Source organism: Muntiacus reevesi, chromosome X, assembly GCF_963930625.1.
Source record: "Muntiacus reevesi chromosome X, mMunRee1.1, whole genome shotgun sequence".
NCBI classification, from domain to species: Eukaryota; Metazoa; Chordata; class Mammalia; order Artiodactyla; family Cervidae; genus Muntiacus; species Muntiacus reevesi.
Window position 1 is genome coordinate 112776847 of NC_089271.1, and position 14418 is coordinate 112791264.

A 14418-nucleotide genomic window follows, 5' to 3' on the forward strand; every position below is an offset into this window, starting at 1 on the left:
TCCCATGGACAGAGGAGCCTGGTGGGCTACAGTCCATGGGGTCGCAAAGAGTCAGACATGACTGAGTGACTAGCATATCTGAGGTAGTGATGTTTGTAGCTTTCGTTTCCACTTTGGCCTTGTGCTGCTGCTGAATGCATAGACTGTTATTGCAAATACGTGGCTCAGACTGTAAAGCGTGGTGCCTGCAATGCGGGAGACCTGGGTTCAATCCTGGGGTTGGGAATATCTTCCTGGAGAAGGAAATGGCAACCCACTCCAGTACTCTTGCCTGGAAAATTCCATGGATGAAGGAACCTGGTAGGCTACAGCCCATGGGGTCACAAAGAGTCAGACACGACTGAGCAACTTCACTGGTAGAATACACACAGGTTAGTCAGCCTTTTTCAGTTTAGGTCTACTTCAGGTGTTCTCTCCAACCCAGGAACTTAGATATGAGCTATGGAGAAAGTAGAAATGGCACCAGGATGCAGATTATTTAAACAAAAATCTACTCTTTGTTTAGTAAAGCTGGAATAGACTGGTCTTTTTTCTTCATGAAAAGATACCATTCATAACAGGTTTCACAACAACAGTATTGTTTGTTGTTTGTTTGTTTTAAGAACTTTTCTGTCTCCTCTGATTATGCATCTAAAAATTGTAATTATCTCTCATATAGACTCAAAGTACCATAGTGGAACAAAAGTAGATTGATGCTCCTTTTGTTTGAATAAAATTCAAGACTAAATTACACACCAGTCAATCTGGGTTTTTTTTTGGATTTTTTTTTCTTTCAATTTATCATTAGCAAAAATGGAATGGATGGTTTTCAACGAGAATGTAGTGCACTGTACCAACAAACTAGTCTTCTCCCTTGAGAATTAAACTGATCTCCTTTAGCAAGGACTGGTTGGATCTCCTTGCTGTCCAATGGACTCTCAAGAGTCTTCAATACCACAGTTCAAAAGGATCAGTTCTTCAGCGCTCAGCTTTCTTTACAGTCCAGCTCTCACATCCATGCATGACCACTGAGAAAACCATAGCCTTGACTAGATGGAACTTTGTTGGCAAAGTAATGTCTCTGCTTTTTAATATGCTATCTAGGTTGGTCATAACTTTCCCTCCAAGGAGTAAGCATCTTTTAATTTCATGGCTGCAGTCATCATCTGCAGTGATTTTGAAGCCCAAAAAACTAAAGTCTCCCACTGTTTCTCCATCTATTTGCCATGAAGTGATGGGACCAGATGCCATGATCTTAGATTTCTGAATGTTGAGCTTTAAGCCAACTTTTCCACTCTCCTCTTTTGCTTTCAAGAGGCTCTTTAGTTCTTCTTCACTTTCTGCCATAAGGGTGGTGTCATCTGCATATCTGAGGTTATTGATATTTTTCCCAGCAATCTTGATTCCAGCTTGTGCTTCCTCCAGCCCAGCATTTCTCATGATGTACTCTGCATGTAAGTTAAAAAAGCAGGTGAAAATAAACAGCCTGGATGTACTCCTTTTCCTATTTGGAACCAGTCTGTTGTTCCATGTCCAGTTCTAACTGTTGCTTCCTGACCTGCATACAGATTTCTCAAGAGGCAAGTCAGGTGGTCTGGTATTCCCATCTCTTTCAGAATTTTCCACAGTTCATTGTGATCCACATAGTCAAAGGCTTTGGCATAGTCAATAAAGCAGAAATAGATGTTTTTCTGGGACTCTCTTGCTGGATCTCATCCGATGATCCAGCAGATGTTGGCAGTTTGATCTCTGGTTCCTCTGCCTTTTCTAAAACCAGCTTGAACATCTGGAAGTTCTCGGTTCACATATTGCTGAAGACTGGCTTGGAGAATTTTGAGCAATACTTTGCTAGCGTGTGAGATGAGCGCAATTGTGTGGTAGTTTGAGCATTCTTGGCATGGCCTTTCATTGGGATTTCAATGAAAACTGACCTTTTCCAGTCCCATGACCACTGATGACTTTTCCAAATTTGCTGGCATATTGAGTGCAGTACTTTCACAGCATCATCTTTTAGGATTTGAAAAAGCACAACTGAAATTTCATCACCTCCACTAGCTTTGTAGTGATGCTTCCTAAGGCCCACTTGACTTCACATTCCAGGATGTCTGGCTCTAGGTGAATGATCACACCATTGTGATTATCTGGGTCATGAAGATCTTTTTTGTACAGTTCTTCTGTGTATTCTTGCCACCTCTTCTTCATATCTTCTGCTTCTGTTAGGTCCATACCATTTCTGTCCTTTATTGAGCCCACCTTTGCATGAAATGTTCCCTTGGTATCTCTGGTTTCCTTGAAGAGATCTCTAGTCTTTCCCATTCTGTTGTTTTCCTCTATTTCTTTGCACTGATCACTGAGGAAGGTTTTCTTATCTCTCCGTGCTACTCTTTGGAACTCTGCTTTCAAATGGGTATATTTTTCCTTTTCGCCTTTGCTTTTCACTTCCCTTCTTTTCACAGCTATTTGTAAGGTCTCCTCAGACAGCCATTTTGCTTTTTTGAATTTCTTTTTTTTGGATATGGTCTTCCTCCCTGTCTCCTGTACAGTGTCACGAACCTCTGTCCATAGTTCATCAGGCATTCTGTCTGTCAGATCTAGTCCCTTAAATCTATTTCTCACTTCCACGCATAATCATAAGGGATTTGATTTAGGTCATACCTGAATGGTCTAGTGGTTTTCTCCACTTTCTTCAATTTAAGTCTAAATTTGGCAATAAGGAGTTCGTGATCTGAGCCACAGTCAGCTCCTGGTCTTGTTTTTGCTGACTGTATAGAGCTTCTCCATCTTTGGCTGCAAAGAATATAATCAGTCTGATTCCAGCGTTGGCCATCTGGTGATGTCCATGTGTACAGTCTTCTCTTGTGTTGTTGGAAGAGGGAGTGCGTTCTCTTGGAAAACTCTATTAGCCTTTGCCCTGCTTCATTCTGTACTCCAAGGCCAAATTTCTCTGTTACTCCAGGTGTTTCCTGACTTCCGACTTTTGCATTCCAGTCCCCTATACTGAAAAGGACATCTTTTTTGGGTTTTAGTTCTAAAAGGTCTTGTAGGTCTTCATAGAACCATTCAACTTCACCTTCTTCAGCATTACTGTTTGGGGCATAGACTTGGATTACCATGATATTGAATGGTTTGCCTTGGAAATGAACAGAGATCATTCTGTCATTTTTGAGATTGTATCCAAGTACTACATTTTGGACTCTTCTGTTGACTATCATGGCTACTCCATTTCTTCTAAGAGATTCCTGCCCACAGTAGTAGATATAATGGTCATCTGAGATAAATTCACCCATTCCAGTCCATTTTGGTTCACTGATTCCTAAAATTTCAACGTTCACTCTTGCCATCTCCTGTTTGACCACTTCCAATTTGCCTTGATTCATGGACCTAACATTCTGGGTCCCTATGCAATATTGCTCTTTACAGCATCAGACCTTGCTTCTATCACCAGTCACATCCACAACTGGCTGCTGTTTTTGCTTTGGCTCCATCCCTTCATTCTTTCGGGAGTTATTTCTCCACTGATCTCCAGTAGCATATTGGGCACCTACCGACCTGGGGAGTTCCTCTTTTAGTGTCCTGTCTTTTTGCCTTTTCATACTGTTCATGGGGTTCTCAAGGCAAGAATACTGAAGTGGTTTACCATTCCCTTCTCCAGTGGATCACATTTTGTCTCCGTCTTTTATGTAGAATGTATTTTTAAGTTCATTGAAAAGGTTGCGTGCATTGTATCTTGCTTTGTGTCTGCTGCAGGCAAGAAATCTGGTCCTCTCCTCTAGGCTCTCCCAGCTCCCTATACAGTCACCACGCTGCCTCCCCCTCTACATTTGATCTTAGCCGAAAGGCCAAGAAGCAATTGCCTACCACTCTAGAATTCGAACTCCTTGCAGACAGGGTGTGAATCTTCTCTGTTCTCAGTATTTCACACTTGGTAAACGCTCAGTAAATTTTTTCCCCCAGCAAATATTTTTGAAGTCAACTAATGAATGAACTGATGCTCTATTCAAGTTATTACCAATTTTTTGAATCAACATCCACTATGATATTAATTGTATCTTTAATAGACATTGATTTAGAAATGTATAATTCTGTTAATTTGTGTCACATTTAAATTTAAATGCATTTTATTAATCAGAAACATTTCATATATGTAAAAGATTCATGTGAATATGGGATATTGTCTATTCAGGTCATAGGTAACAGTTATATTACAAAATGTATCACTGTGTAGAAATTACTGAACTCAGTAAATATTTTCATCAAAACAAGGTTCATTGTAAGCACCTTAATATTTTTTCAATAAAGGCATATTTATAATGTCAGATCAGCTACGAATACATTATAGCTTCCAATCTCTAGTCATTCATTCATCCAGTTTTTGTTGAATGCTTCCTGCAAGCCAAGTTCTGTTCTAGGAATTCAAGATTGTCAGAGCCAGGAGAACACTTGCAGTTCATCAAACTAGGTTTCTTAGTCAATGCAACAGAAAGAATGTACACCATGAGGAACAATGGAACTTCTTAGAGTGTTAGAAAAGTCTTGTAAGATTTGGACTTGAGTTAGGTGATTTGGGGAAGGGTTTAAGGAATAGTAGGGCTTTGCTGGCTGCTGTTAGCAAATGGGATTAATTTTATGACTGGGTATGTTAGTAAATCTTGTCCAGGAAGCTAACATTTCATTGGTCAAGAAGTAGTAGTCACCCAGATTAGCCAGAACATAGATGTTGGTCATTATTGTGATCTGGACAGTGTTTATATTGTGTCTATGTTCAGAAGTGGTTATGGAGCGGTCATGTTTTTGTCTCTATCCATCACAGTCACAGTGGCCTTGTTTGATGTTGCTGTTTTGTGAAATTGTTTGTGTTCTACAGAGCACCAGTGCCTAGCTCTGAGTGCCAGGCCAACTCTTGGATGTCAGGGGCTGCTTTGCTTTTTCTTAAGCTACAGCTATCAATAAAATAAGTAAAAATCCCTGCCCACACAGAGCTTAAATTCTAGTGTGAAGAGAGATACAGTAAACATAATAAATTTATCATGTAAATTAAAAGGTAATTAGTACTATAAGAGGGGAAAAACAGACAGGGTGGAGGAAATGTGTTCGAGAGGATGTGGCAAGTTAAATCAAGATTGGTCTGACTGAGAAGGTGACAGACAGGTAAAGAGAAGCCAGATCAAGGGGGACTTTACAGCCCCACCATTATAGAAACTTCTTTACTTTTAGAGATAAAGGAATCCATTGGAAAGTTTGAACAAAACAATGATTTGATTTCACTTATTTTCTAGTAGAGCTGCTCAGGTAGTTGTGTTGAGAATAGGCTACGGGTCAAAGGGAGAAGAGGCAGGGAGACCAACTAAAGGCTTGCATGACGGTCAGAGTGGAGGGGCTAAGAAGTAGTGTAGTTTTGAATGTATTTAAAAGTGGAGCCAGTAAACACTTCTTCATAGATTGGATAGGGATTGTGAAAAAGAGAAGAGTCAAGGATAAATCCAAGATTTCAGTTCTGGTTGATCAAAAAGATTTAGTTGCCCTTTCCAGATATGAGGAAGACTTCAAGAGAAGCAGATTTCAGGTGAGACAAGTCAGGAATTCAGTCCTGGACATAAGTTTGAAAGATACTAGACACTCAGGAGGAGGTATTGAGTGGGCTGTTGGTCATATGGAACAGGTCTGGGCTACATACAGGAATTTTCAGTGAATGGGTTGTATTAAAACCGCAGGACTGTATGAGATCAGCTAGAGAGCGAGTATACAGTTCCAGACATGGAGTGCTGGAACACGCCAACACAGAGGGCTCAGGAAGAAGAGGAGCCTGAGAAGGAATGGCTAATGAGGTAGAAAGAGAATCACTCAATTAAAACAAAATGTCTTGAGCAAATAAGCAGTACCAGGCACCAAAGTAGATACTAGGGTTGCAAACATTGTGGGGCCACTTACTGAAGTAGGGAATGTGGGAGGAAGCGAATTTAAAGGGAATGAGTGAGTTTGCATTTAGACATTGTGAATTGCAGGTTGTCCTATGGGACACCCAGCAGGAAGTTTGGTCTGGAGCCTACGGAATTCAGGGCAAGAAAGAGTCATGACCATGTGAATATATTTAGCTTTGATTTTTGTGAATATATTTATTTAATCCTTAGTAAATGGCCACATTTGCTATCATAAATACAGTCCAGAGAGGGTCATAGTGGTATTTAAAAGCATGTAAAATTTTAACAAAAAAAAAAAAAAAAAAAAAAAACTGTGACACAGGCTGGCCACTGCTTATATTTAGTTTTCCTAAGGAGTTCCTCTCTTATACTTAATTGGTCTTCATTCACTGAAAATCTTTTGAAAAGTTCTTGGTTAGTATCTGTTAGAAATAGAGTTTATAGCATGTAAACATTCTGAATAAGATCCTATTTTTAAAGGGAGGATATATTAATATGGTGCATTACAATATTTTAGTTTCTTTTCTGTAATCATCAGAGTGACCTTATTTACAAAACCGTTTTTTGCTGTCACACAAAGTGTGAAAGGAAACTGTCTTGTTTAAGCTTGTGATTTTTCTAGACAGTTTAATATCCTCTGGCAGATGACTGTTCCAGTACATTTATTTCTCTTTTGTGGTTTGTCATTATAGCCACTGTATGATGCCGCTTACCTTACAATGTACAATATCTGCTTCACATCCTTGCCCATCCTGGCCTACAGTCTACTGGAACAGCACATCAATATTGACACATTGACCTCAGATCCCCGATTGTACATGTAAGTTGAACATATGTAAGGTAAAATCCCCTCAGACATTCAGAGTTGTGGGTTTCATTTTATCTGCAGGTCAGAAGGACACAGAACTTCCCTCCTGGTTTGATTACATGGTTCTGTTCTGAATTTTTAGCCACTTAAACTAAACCATCCAGCTGGAAAATGACTTGTCCTAGATATATGTCATATACTTGGATGGGTGCAAATTATTTAGTTCAGAATCAGTAGTTCCTAAAACTTTGCCTACATTGTCATAGAGTTCTAGAGTCTTAATTGAAGACAGACTAGTTTTAACTACCTGCCACCCCCTCACCTGCCACATGATGTGAAGAGCTGACTCATTGGAAAAGACCCTGATGCTGGAAAAGGTTGAAAACAGGAAGAGAAGGGGACAACAGAGGAGGAGATGGTTGGATGGCTTCACCAACTCAATGGACATAAGTTTGGGCAAACTCCAGCAGATAGTGAAGGACAGGGAAGTGTGCTGCAGTCCATGGGGTCGCAGAGTTAGACACGACTTAGCAACTGAACAACCCCCTCACCCAAAAAGGGCCACCCAAAGATATAATAGATTGAACCGACAACGTTATGTTGGGCTCTCTTTTGTAAGCTGCCCCTGAAATATAGCCTCCCTGCCTTGTTAGCTCCCATTCTAAAGTGGCATTGTTGAAGAAAACAATTAACTCATCAAGCCTTTATATTCATGTTGTGTTAGTTGGAAATAGTTGTTTTTCTCTTGGATGGGTACTTGGCACTAGCCCCAGTTGCTTAACCTTTGATTAAATTGGATTTTTGTAAGTGAAGCCTACAGCTAAGGATAAAGATGTTAATTTACTGCAGATTGTAAGCGTTATTGAATAGTGGGTAGCAAGTGCAATAGAGAGAGTAAGGTTAATTTGTGCAAAGTGAAGGTATATGACTCATAAAACTCACAGTTAGGAATTGTTAGACTTAACCAGAGTTATAAAATTTGTTGTTATTTTAAAGATATTTATTATGAAAAATTTAAAACATGCACAGAAGTAGCAACAATACTATTTATATAGTGAACTTCCCTGTCCTCACCACTCAGCTTGAATATCAACTCACGGCCAATCCTGTTTCATTAATAACCTTGTCTTCTCTATCAAGGACTTATTTTGAAGCAGATCTCAATCATTATATAAAATAGTTATTTCAGTACACTACCATACCTAATAATTTAACAAGTCCATGATATTGTCCCATATCCAGTCAATGCTCAGGTTTTTCCAGTTGACTCATGTCTTCTTTTAGCATGCTTATTTGAAACTATATAAGGCCCATATACTGCAGTTGGTTAATAGGCTTCTGAGACTCTCTTAATCTGTAGGTTAATTTGACAATTTATTTGTTAACGAAACCTGATCATTTACTTGTAGAGTTTCCCCCAATGTGGTATTTGCTGATTTCTTCCTCATGGCGTTAATGTGTTCTGCTCTAGTATTTCTTGCAAAGGGTATAGTTTGATCAACAGAAGAATCATAGCACCCCTGGTAGAAATCTTCCAGAGCATGAGCTGTCATACACTCTTGTTTAAATAAATGAAGACTCAAGGCCCAGAAATGACTTGCCTAAGGATAGAGGGTATAATGAGAGGCCAGGGCAAGATCTGATTTCCCTCCTCCTGATGACCAGGCCTGTGCTCTTTTCCACAGGCTGGTGGTTTTCAAATCTTGAGCAGCAGTGTTCTGTCTTCAGACAACAACTAAAGTGAAGACCAGTAGTGCAGTGACTCTGGTGGAAGAGGGATTTGGATGACAGGGAGCAGAATGCCTCCTGTTCAGTACCACCAAGAGCTGTAGCCTTGTCTATGCCCTGATCTCAACTCTGCCCTTGCCGAAGTCACTTGACTGAGATGGGCCTCAGTTTCCTCTTCAGTAACAACAGATCTAATCACAGTGTTTGGGGGAGGATTAAATGAGTGGCTACATGGAAAAACTTATAGTGGTGCCTGCATGCGTGCTCAGTCTCTCAGTTGTGTCCGACTCTTTGTGATCCCATGGACTGTAATCCGCCAGGCACCTGTGTCCATGGGATTTCCCAGGCAAGAATACTGGAGTGGATTGCCATGCCCTCCTCCAGGGGATCTTCCTGACCCAGGGATCAAACCCAAGTCTACTGCATTACAGACAGATTCATTACCACTGAGCCACCCGGGAAGCCCACAGTGGTGTATAACACACAGTAAATTTTCAATGTGCTTAGTCATTCAGTCCTCTCCTACTTTTTGCAACCCCGTGGACTGTAGCCCACCAGGCTCCTATATCCATGAGTATTCTTCAGGCAGGAATACTGGAGTGGGTTGCCATGCCAAAATTTTCAATAGATGGGAGCTATATAATCTTACTTTTCTATTAATAACACCCTTCTCCATATAACTTCAGGGCTATGCTGAGCCCTTTTGCACACTAAGAATGTTGAAAACTTGAAGCAAGCTATTGACTACAAATTCTTGTAAGGGTTTCTATGAAGTTTTAGTTACCTACACACGGGTGTAGGTCATGATTTTTTAATTTTATTTATTTATTTATGATTGTGTTAGGTGTTCATTGGTGCATGTGGGACTTTCAGTAGTTATGGCAAGCAGGGGCTACTGTCTGGTTGTGATGTGCCTGGGCTTCTCATTGAGGTGGCTTCTCTTAGGGAGCACAGGCTCAATAGTTGTGGCGCATGGGCTTAGTTGCTCCTGGATCTTCCTGGATCAGGGATCAAACCCATGTCTCCTGCATTGGCAGGTGGATTCTTTACCACTGAGCCACCAGGGAAGCCTTGTCATGAATTTTTAAACAATTTTACATAGAGGGTAAAGTTGCCACATCTGATGGAGAAATGAAAGCCAGGGCATACCTATCACATAGCCCAAAAGGCGGCTTCCTGCCTGCCTGCCCTGACGAGACGCTGCTCTCAGCCTGTCACTGTGTTGGAGATTGCTCCATTGCTCTGAGCATTCCTTTGTAAACAGGAAGCTCCAGTCTTCACATGTGGCTTTCTCCACATTTGTACCACTTTATGTGACGTGTGGCCTTATGTAACATATTGTAGATATCACCTTCACAGACTTAGTGATGCAGGCATTTACCAAAAAGTTTTGATGTGAAATGTGACATAACTGGATCTTTTCATATTTTTTGAGAGAAATTTGAAAAGTAAACTGTAGTACTTGTTTCGAGGGTAGAGGCATAGTCCTTCTTCTACCACTTTAAAAGGCGAAAGAAAGGTCTCAGTATGCCTGCTGCCTCCGATTATATGGAAATGCTCAGGCCTGTGCTGCTAGTCAGCAGCCCCTCATCTTCATTCCCTCCTGTTCCCCTCACATTAGCTACCACATTCTAAGTTACAGCAGGTCCGTCGTTCACCTGAGTTCAGCTAGGAAACCTCAGCTATAACCCAACACACCATGACGCTGCTTCCTTTCTTCCCACAATGCGTGATGTAAATCCAATGACTGGCTGGAAAGACAGGAACCACTTCCTGCCTCAACCCCACTCAGTGACTCTCAAAACCCTCATTGGCTGGCATTTGCCTCCTTTCAAGGCTCTTTAAGAGAATTGCCTTCCCAGTGGCTCCCAGTTGCCTTGGGAACATGACTTATTGGCTATGGGTAGAGCTCATTTCTGGAAAGCAGTTACCTCTATCGTCCTACAGTTTTCCTAGGGCAAACAGCAGCGTATAGCTTTATGCATCCCCCACCATTGCTGTGGAGAAGGAAATGGCAACCCACTCCAGTATTCCTGCCTGGAGAATCCCACAGACAGAGGAGCCTGATGGGCTGCTGTCCATAGGGTCCACAGAGTCAGACACAACTGAAGCGACTTAGCAAGCATGCATGCATTGGAGAAGGAAATGACAACCCACTCCAGTATTCTTTTTGTTTTCCATTTATTTTTATTAGTTGGAGGCTAATTACTTTACTATATTGTAGTGGTTTTTGCCATGCATTGACATGAATCTTGCCTGGAGAATCCCAGGGACAGAGGAGCCTGGTGGGCTGCCGTCTATGGGGTCGCAGAGTCGGACATGACTAAAGTGACTTAGCAGCAGCAGCAGCTCCATTGCTGATTTCTGTGTGCACTTGGACATCTTAGTAGGTAAAAGTTGCTTAATGGCTGTTTTTCAGGAAAGCCCACAGCACTCCATACCAACAGAACAGGGATCAGTTGCACTTACATTACAAAGGTCTTTCTTATTCATTACAGCTCAATGACAGTCTTCATAGTATTGACAACAGGTGCTCTATTTGAGTGATTACATACTTTTTGATAAATGTTAAGAGGGATTTGAAATAGAAGCTAAAGAAGTCCATGCACAGATCCATCTTCTTTCTGTAGTTCTGTCCCATTAGAATCGGTAGCCTTATTTGACATCCTGACTTGTACCCAGAACACTCCTATTTTTGACGGATGTTAAACTTTGGATCTGTCCACCCGCCATTTATCAAAGCCTGGCTGTACAGCTTCAGACATGTTATTTGACTCATTTTAAAAATATAAAGGGCACCACAAGACCTAAGAAAGGTTAAATTCCCAGGAAGAAATCTTGATTAAAAGAAGTATTTTTATAATTATAGTTACATGGTAGCTTGTTTGGTTGAGAGCTTGTGCTTTAAAGTCAGCTCTGGCATATTGCTGTACTAGTGGTTCTCAAACTTAACTGCACATTAGAGTTACCTTGGGAGTTGTACTTTTTTTTTTAATTTGACTGTGCTGGGTCTTAGTTGTGGCACGTGGGATTGAAGATTTGTGTTGCGGCAAGAGAACTCTTGAGTTGCAGCGTGCAGTATATTTAGTTGCAGCATGTGTGATCTAGTTCTCTGCCCAGGGATGGAACCTGGGTCGGCTGCATTGGGAGCGCAGAGTTTTAGCCACTGGACCACCAGGGAACTCCTACCTGGGAAGTTTTAAAATTGTCCTGGTTAGCCAAGTTATACCTCATGCCAGTTAAATCAGAATGAGAGTGGGAGCCAGACATCAATGTCTTTTAAGATCCCCTTGTGATTCCAGTGTGGATCAGAGTTTGGAAACCATTATGATACATCTTTTTGTGGCTCATTATTTGAAAATGGTAGTGATAAGAATACCTGTCTCATGGTTTTTGTGTGTACACAAATGGACTATATAAAACTCTTAACCCATTTTTACAAGCATATAATAAGTACTCAATAAATGAGCTGATTATTATTATTGATGATATTAATATTGTCAGTGACCAGAATTGTAACTTAGAACCACTTTGACAACTTACTCCAACACCTCAGACAGGAGGTGATTACACAAAGACAAATCTGTGTCTCCGTCTGATCTTTTAATGAAAGCCTACCAATCCCTCAGGAGGAACTCCTTTCATTCTATAAACAGGGTCAAACCCCATGCACACCTTCAGCGTTTCACTGTATCTTTAAATAAACAGCCTACAGAGATTCATTAACTTGTGTTTCTTCCCATTTCTCAATAGGAAAATATCTGGAAACGACATGCTACAGTTGGGCCCATTCCTATACTGGACATTTCTGGCTGCATTTGAAGGAACAGTGTTTTTCTTTGGGACTTACTTTCTTTTTCAGACTACATCCTTAGATGAAAATGGAAAGGTAAAAAAATATTACGTCTTTTGCTATTATAAGCATGGCTTAATTTTTTTCCATAGGCATTGGATTTATCATATACATACTATAGCTGTAATCATTTTGCAAATTATTTCCTAAAGGTATGGTATTTAGTTCTCACAGCATCCTTAAGAACAATTGAAATGTCAAAGTAAAAAAATCACCTCCTGCGTGCACAGCTAACTAGAGAGCTTATGTGCAAACCTCTGGAAGCTTAACTTGGCTGTAATTTTTACTAGATGAACAAAATTCTTGGGACTTTAGACTTTGAACCTGTACACTTTGATGTGAGCCAAACTTTTGCTGTTTTAAAAGCGAAGTCTGTCCCCTCAGTTCTTAGTCTGTGCTTAGAGTGCAAGGAGGTAGCTGCCGTATGTTTGTAGTATTTGCCCAATAATTAGGGAATTCCCTTCTCTTCCTCCTTCCTTTCCACATGGGTGCATAGTGTTTTCCAGAAAGGCTACACTGATCCTGCCAGTGTCTTCCCAGCAAGCGACTCCATAGGTCAGCACCTGCATTGGGGTGACTTTGCCCTGGCTGTGCTCTAGGAGAGAATTGCTGATGGGGTGAGGTCTTTGGCAGCCACACAGTGGAAAATCGAACCCACCTTGCATGCCGCTTCCACTAGGTTCTTTGCCATTTCTCAGCTTCCTCTTTTATGGTCATTCATAGTTTATAATCATGTGAAGCAAAGCCAAGTTTCAAAAAGACTTTACTGAGTACAATGACTATGTCTAGAACCATGCAATCATCATTTACTACAGAAGTGATAGGCTCAGTGAATTTGAATGATATACTAAAATTAGGTACTACAGTTAAAACCTCTCTAATTTGGACTAACAGAAATCAGTTTAATCACTGAGTAAGTGTTGATGAAATACAGATTTAGTACTTTAGTGTAGGCACACATCGCGTTTGCCAGGGAGAGTTCCCTAGTGAATCTGTGCATCCTCAAGCCAGTCACTTCTGTTTTCCAAGTCATTTTTCCCCAGTGGTAAGCAGAAGAAATTAGATTGTATGATTTCTCAGATCCCTTCAGCTTTATGACTTCATTCTGTAACTTTACCTTTTTATTTTCTGTTTATTTGGCACATAAATTATAGACAGCTGACTATACTCTTCCCACAATTCTGTTGATATGGTTCATTTGCTCAGCAAACTCTACTGGTGGTGCATGGGGAGCCTCAACCCACCCTGTGTTCAATTCATCACCCATTTTGAGTTCATGAAGTCCAAATGAATTAGACATTATTGTATGTTTGCTAAAATTGTAATAAGAACTACTATCAGCAGTTAAACATAACACCATGTATGATTTGATCAAATCCTTTTTTTTTTGCTATTAACCTTAATTTTTTGTTTTTATTTTTTAAAAACCTTTTACATTTCATTTTCTGTTTTAATGTTATGCATTCAGATCTTGACAGCATTTGGTAAGCATATGTGCCATTCATTGCCATCGTTCGGATTTATACATGGTATCTGTTTTTCTTTGATGTGCACATGCTGAGAGCTGTAATATTTATAGCCACAAAATTATTTTATTTTTTATTAAGATATAACTGACATGTAACATTATATGTCTCAGTTGTATAATATAATGATTTGATATTTGTATGTACTGATTGATCACCACAATAAGTCTAGTTACCCTGTCACCATATACTCTATTTTTAAAATGTGAGTTCATTTGTCTGCAAATTAGTCCTTATTTGAGATCTTTAGAGCTATATTGGGCTTCCCTGATAGCTCAGTTGGTAAAGAATCCACCTGCAATGCAGGAGACCCTGGTTCGATTCCTGGGTCAGGAAGATCCACTGGAGAAGAGATAGGCTACCCACTCCAGTATCCTTGGGCTTCCCTGGTGGCTCAGCTGGTAAAGAATTCACCTGCAATGCCAGTGACCTGGGTTCGATCCCTGGGTTGGGTAGATCCCTTGGAGAAGGGAAAGGCTACCCACTCCAGTATTGTGGCCTAGAGAATCCCATGGACTATATAGACCATGGGGTCGCAAAGAGTCAGACATGACTTAGTGACTTTCACTTTCAGAGCAATATGACAGGAAAAGCCCATATCATACT

The 14418-nt window shown here is 40.5% G+C and overlaps 1 protein-coding gene across 4 annotated transcripts in view; it reads left to right on the forward strand.

Moving 5' to 3' along the window:
• Positions 1-14418, forward strand: part of ATP11C (ATPase phospholipid transporting 11C) — a 167916-nt gene that overhangs the window by 135201 nt on the left and 18297 nt on the right. For all 4 annotated transcript variants that reach the window (XM_065915266.1, XM_065915265.1, XM_065915262.1 and 1 more), the window contains 2 exons: positions 6590-6717; positions 12187-12322. In XM_065915266.1, coding sequence (XP_065771338.1) covers positions 6590-6717; positions 12187-12322 — 264 coding nt within the window. The remainder of the gene's footprint in view (positions 1-6589; positions 6718-12186; positions 12323-14418) is intronic.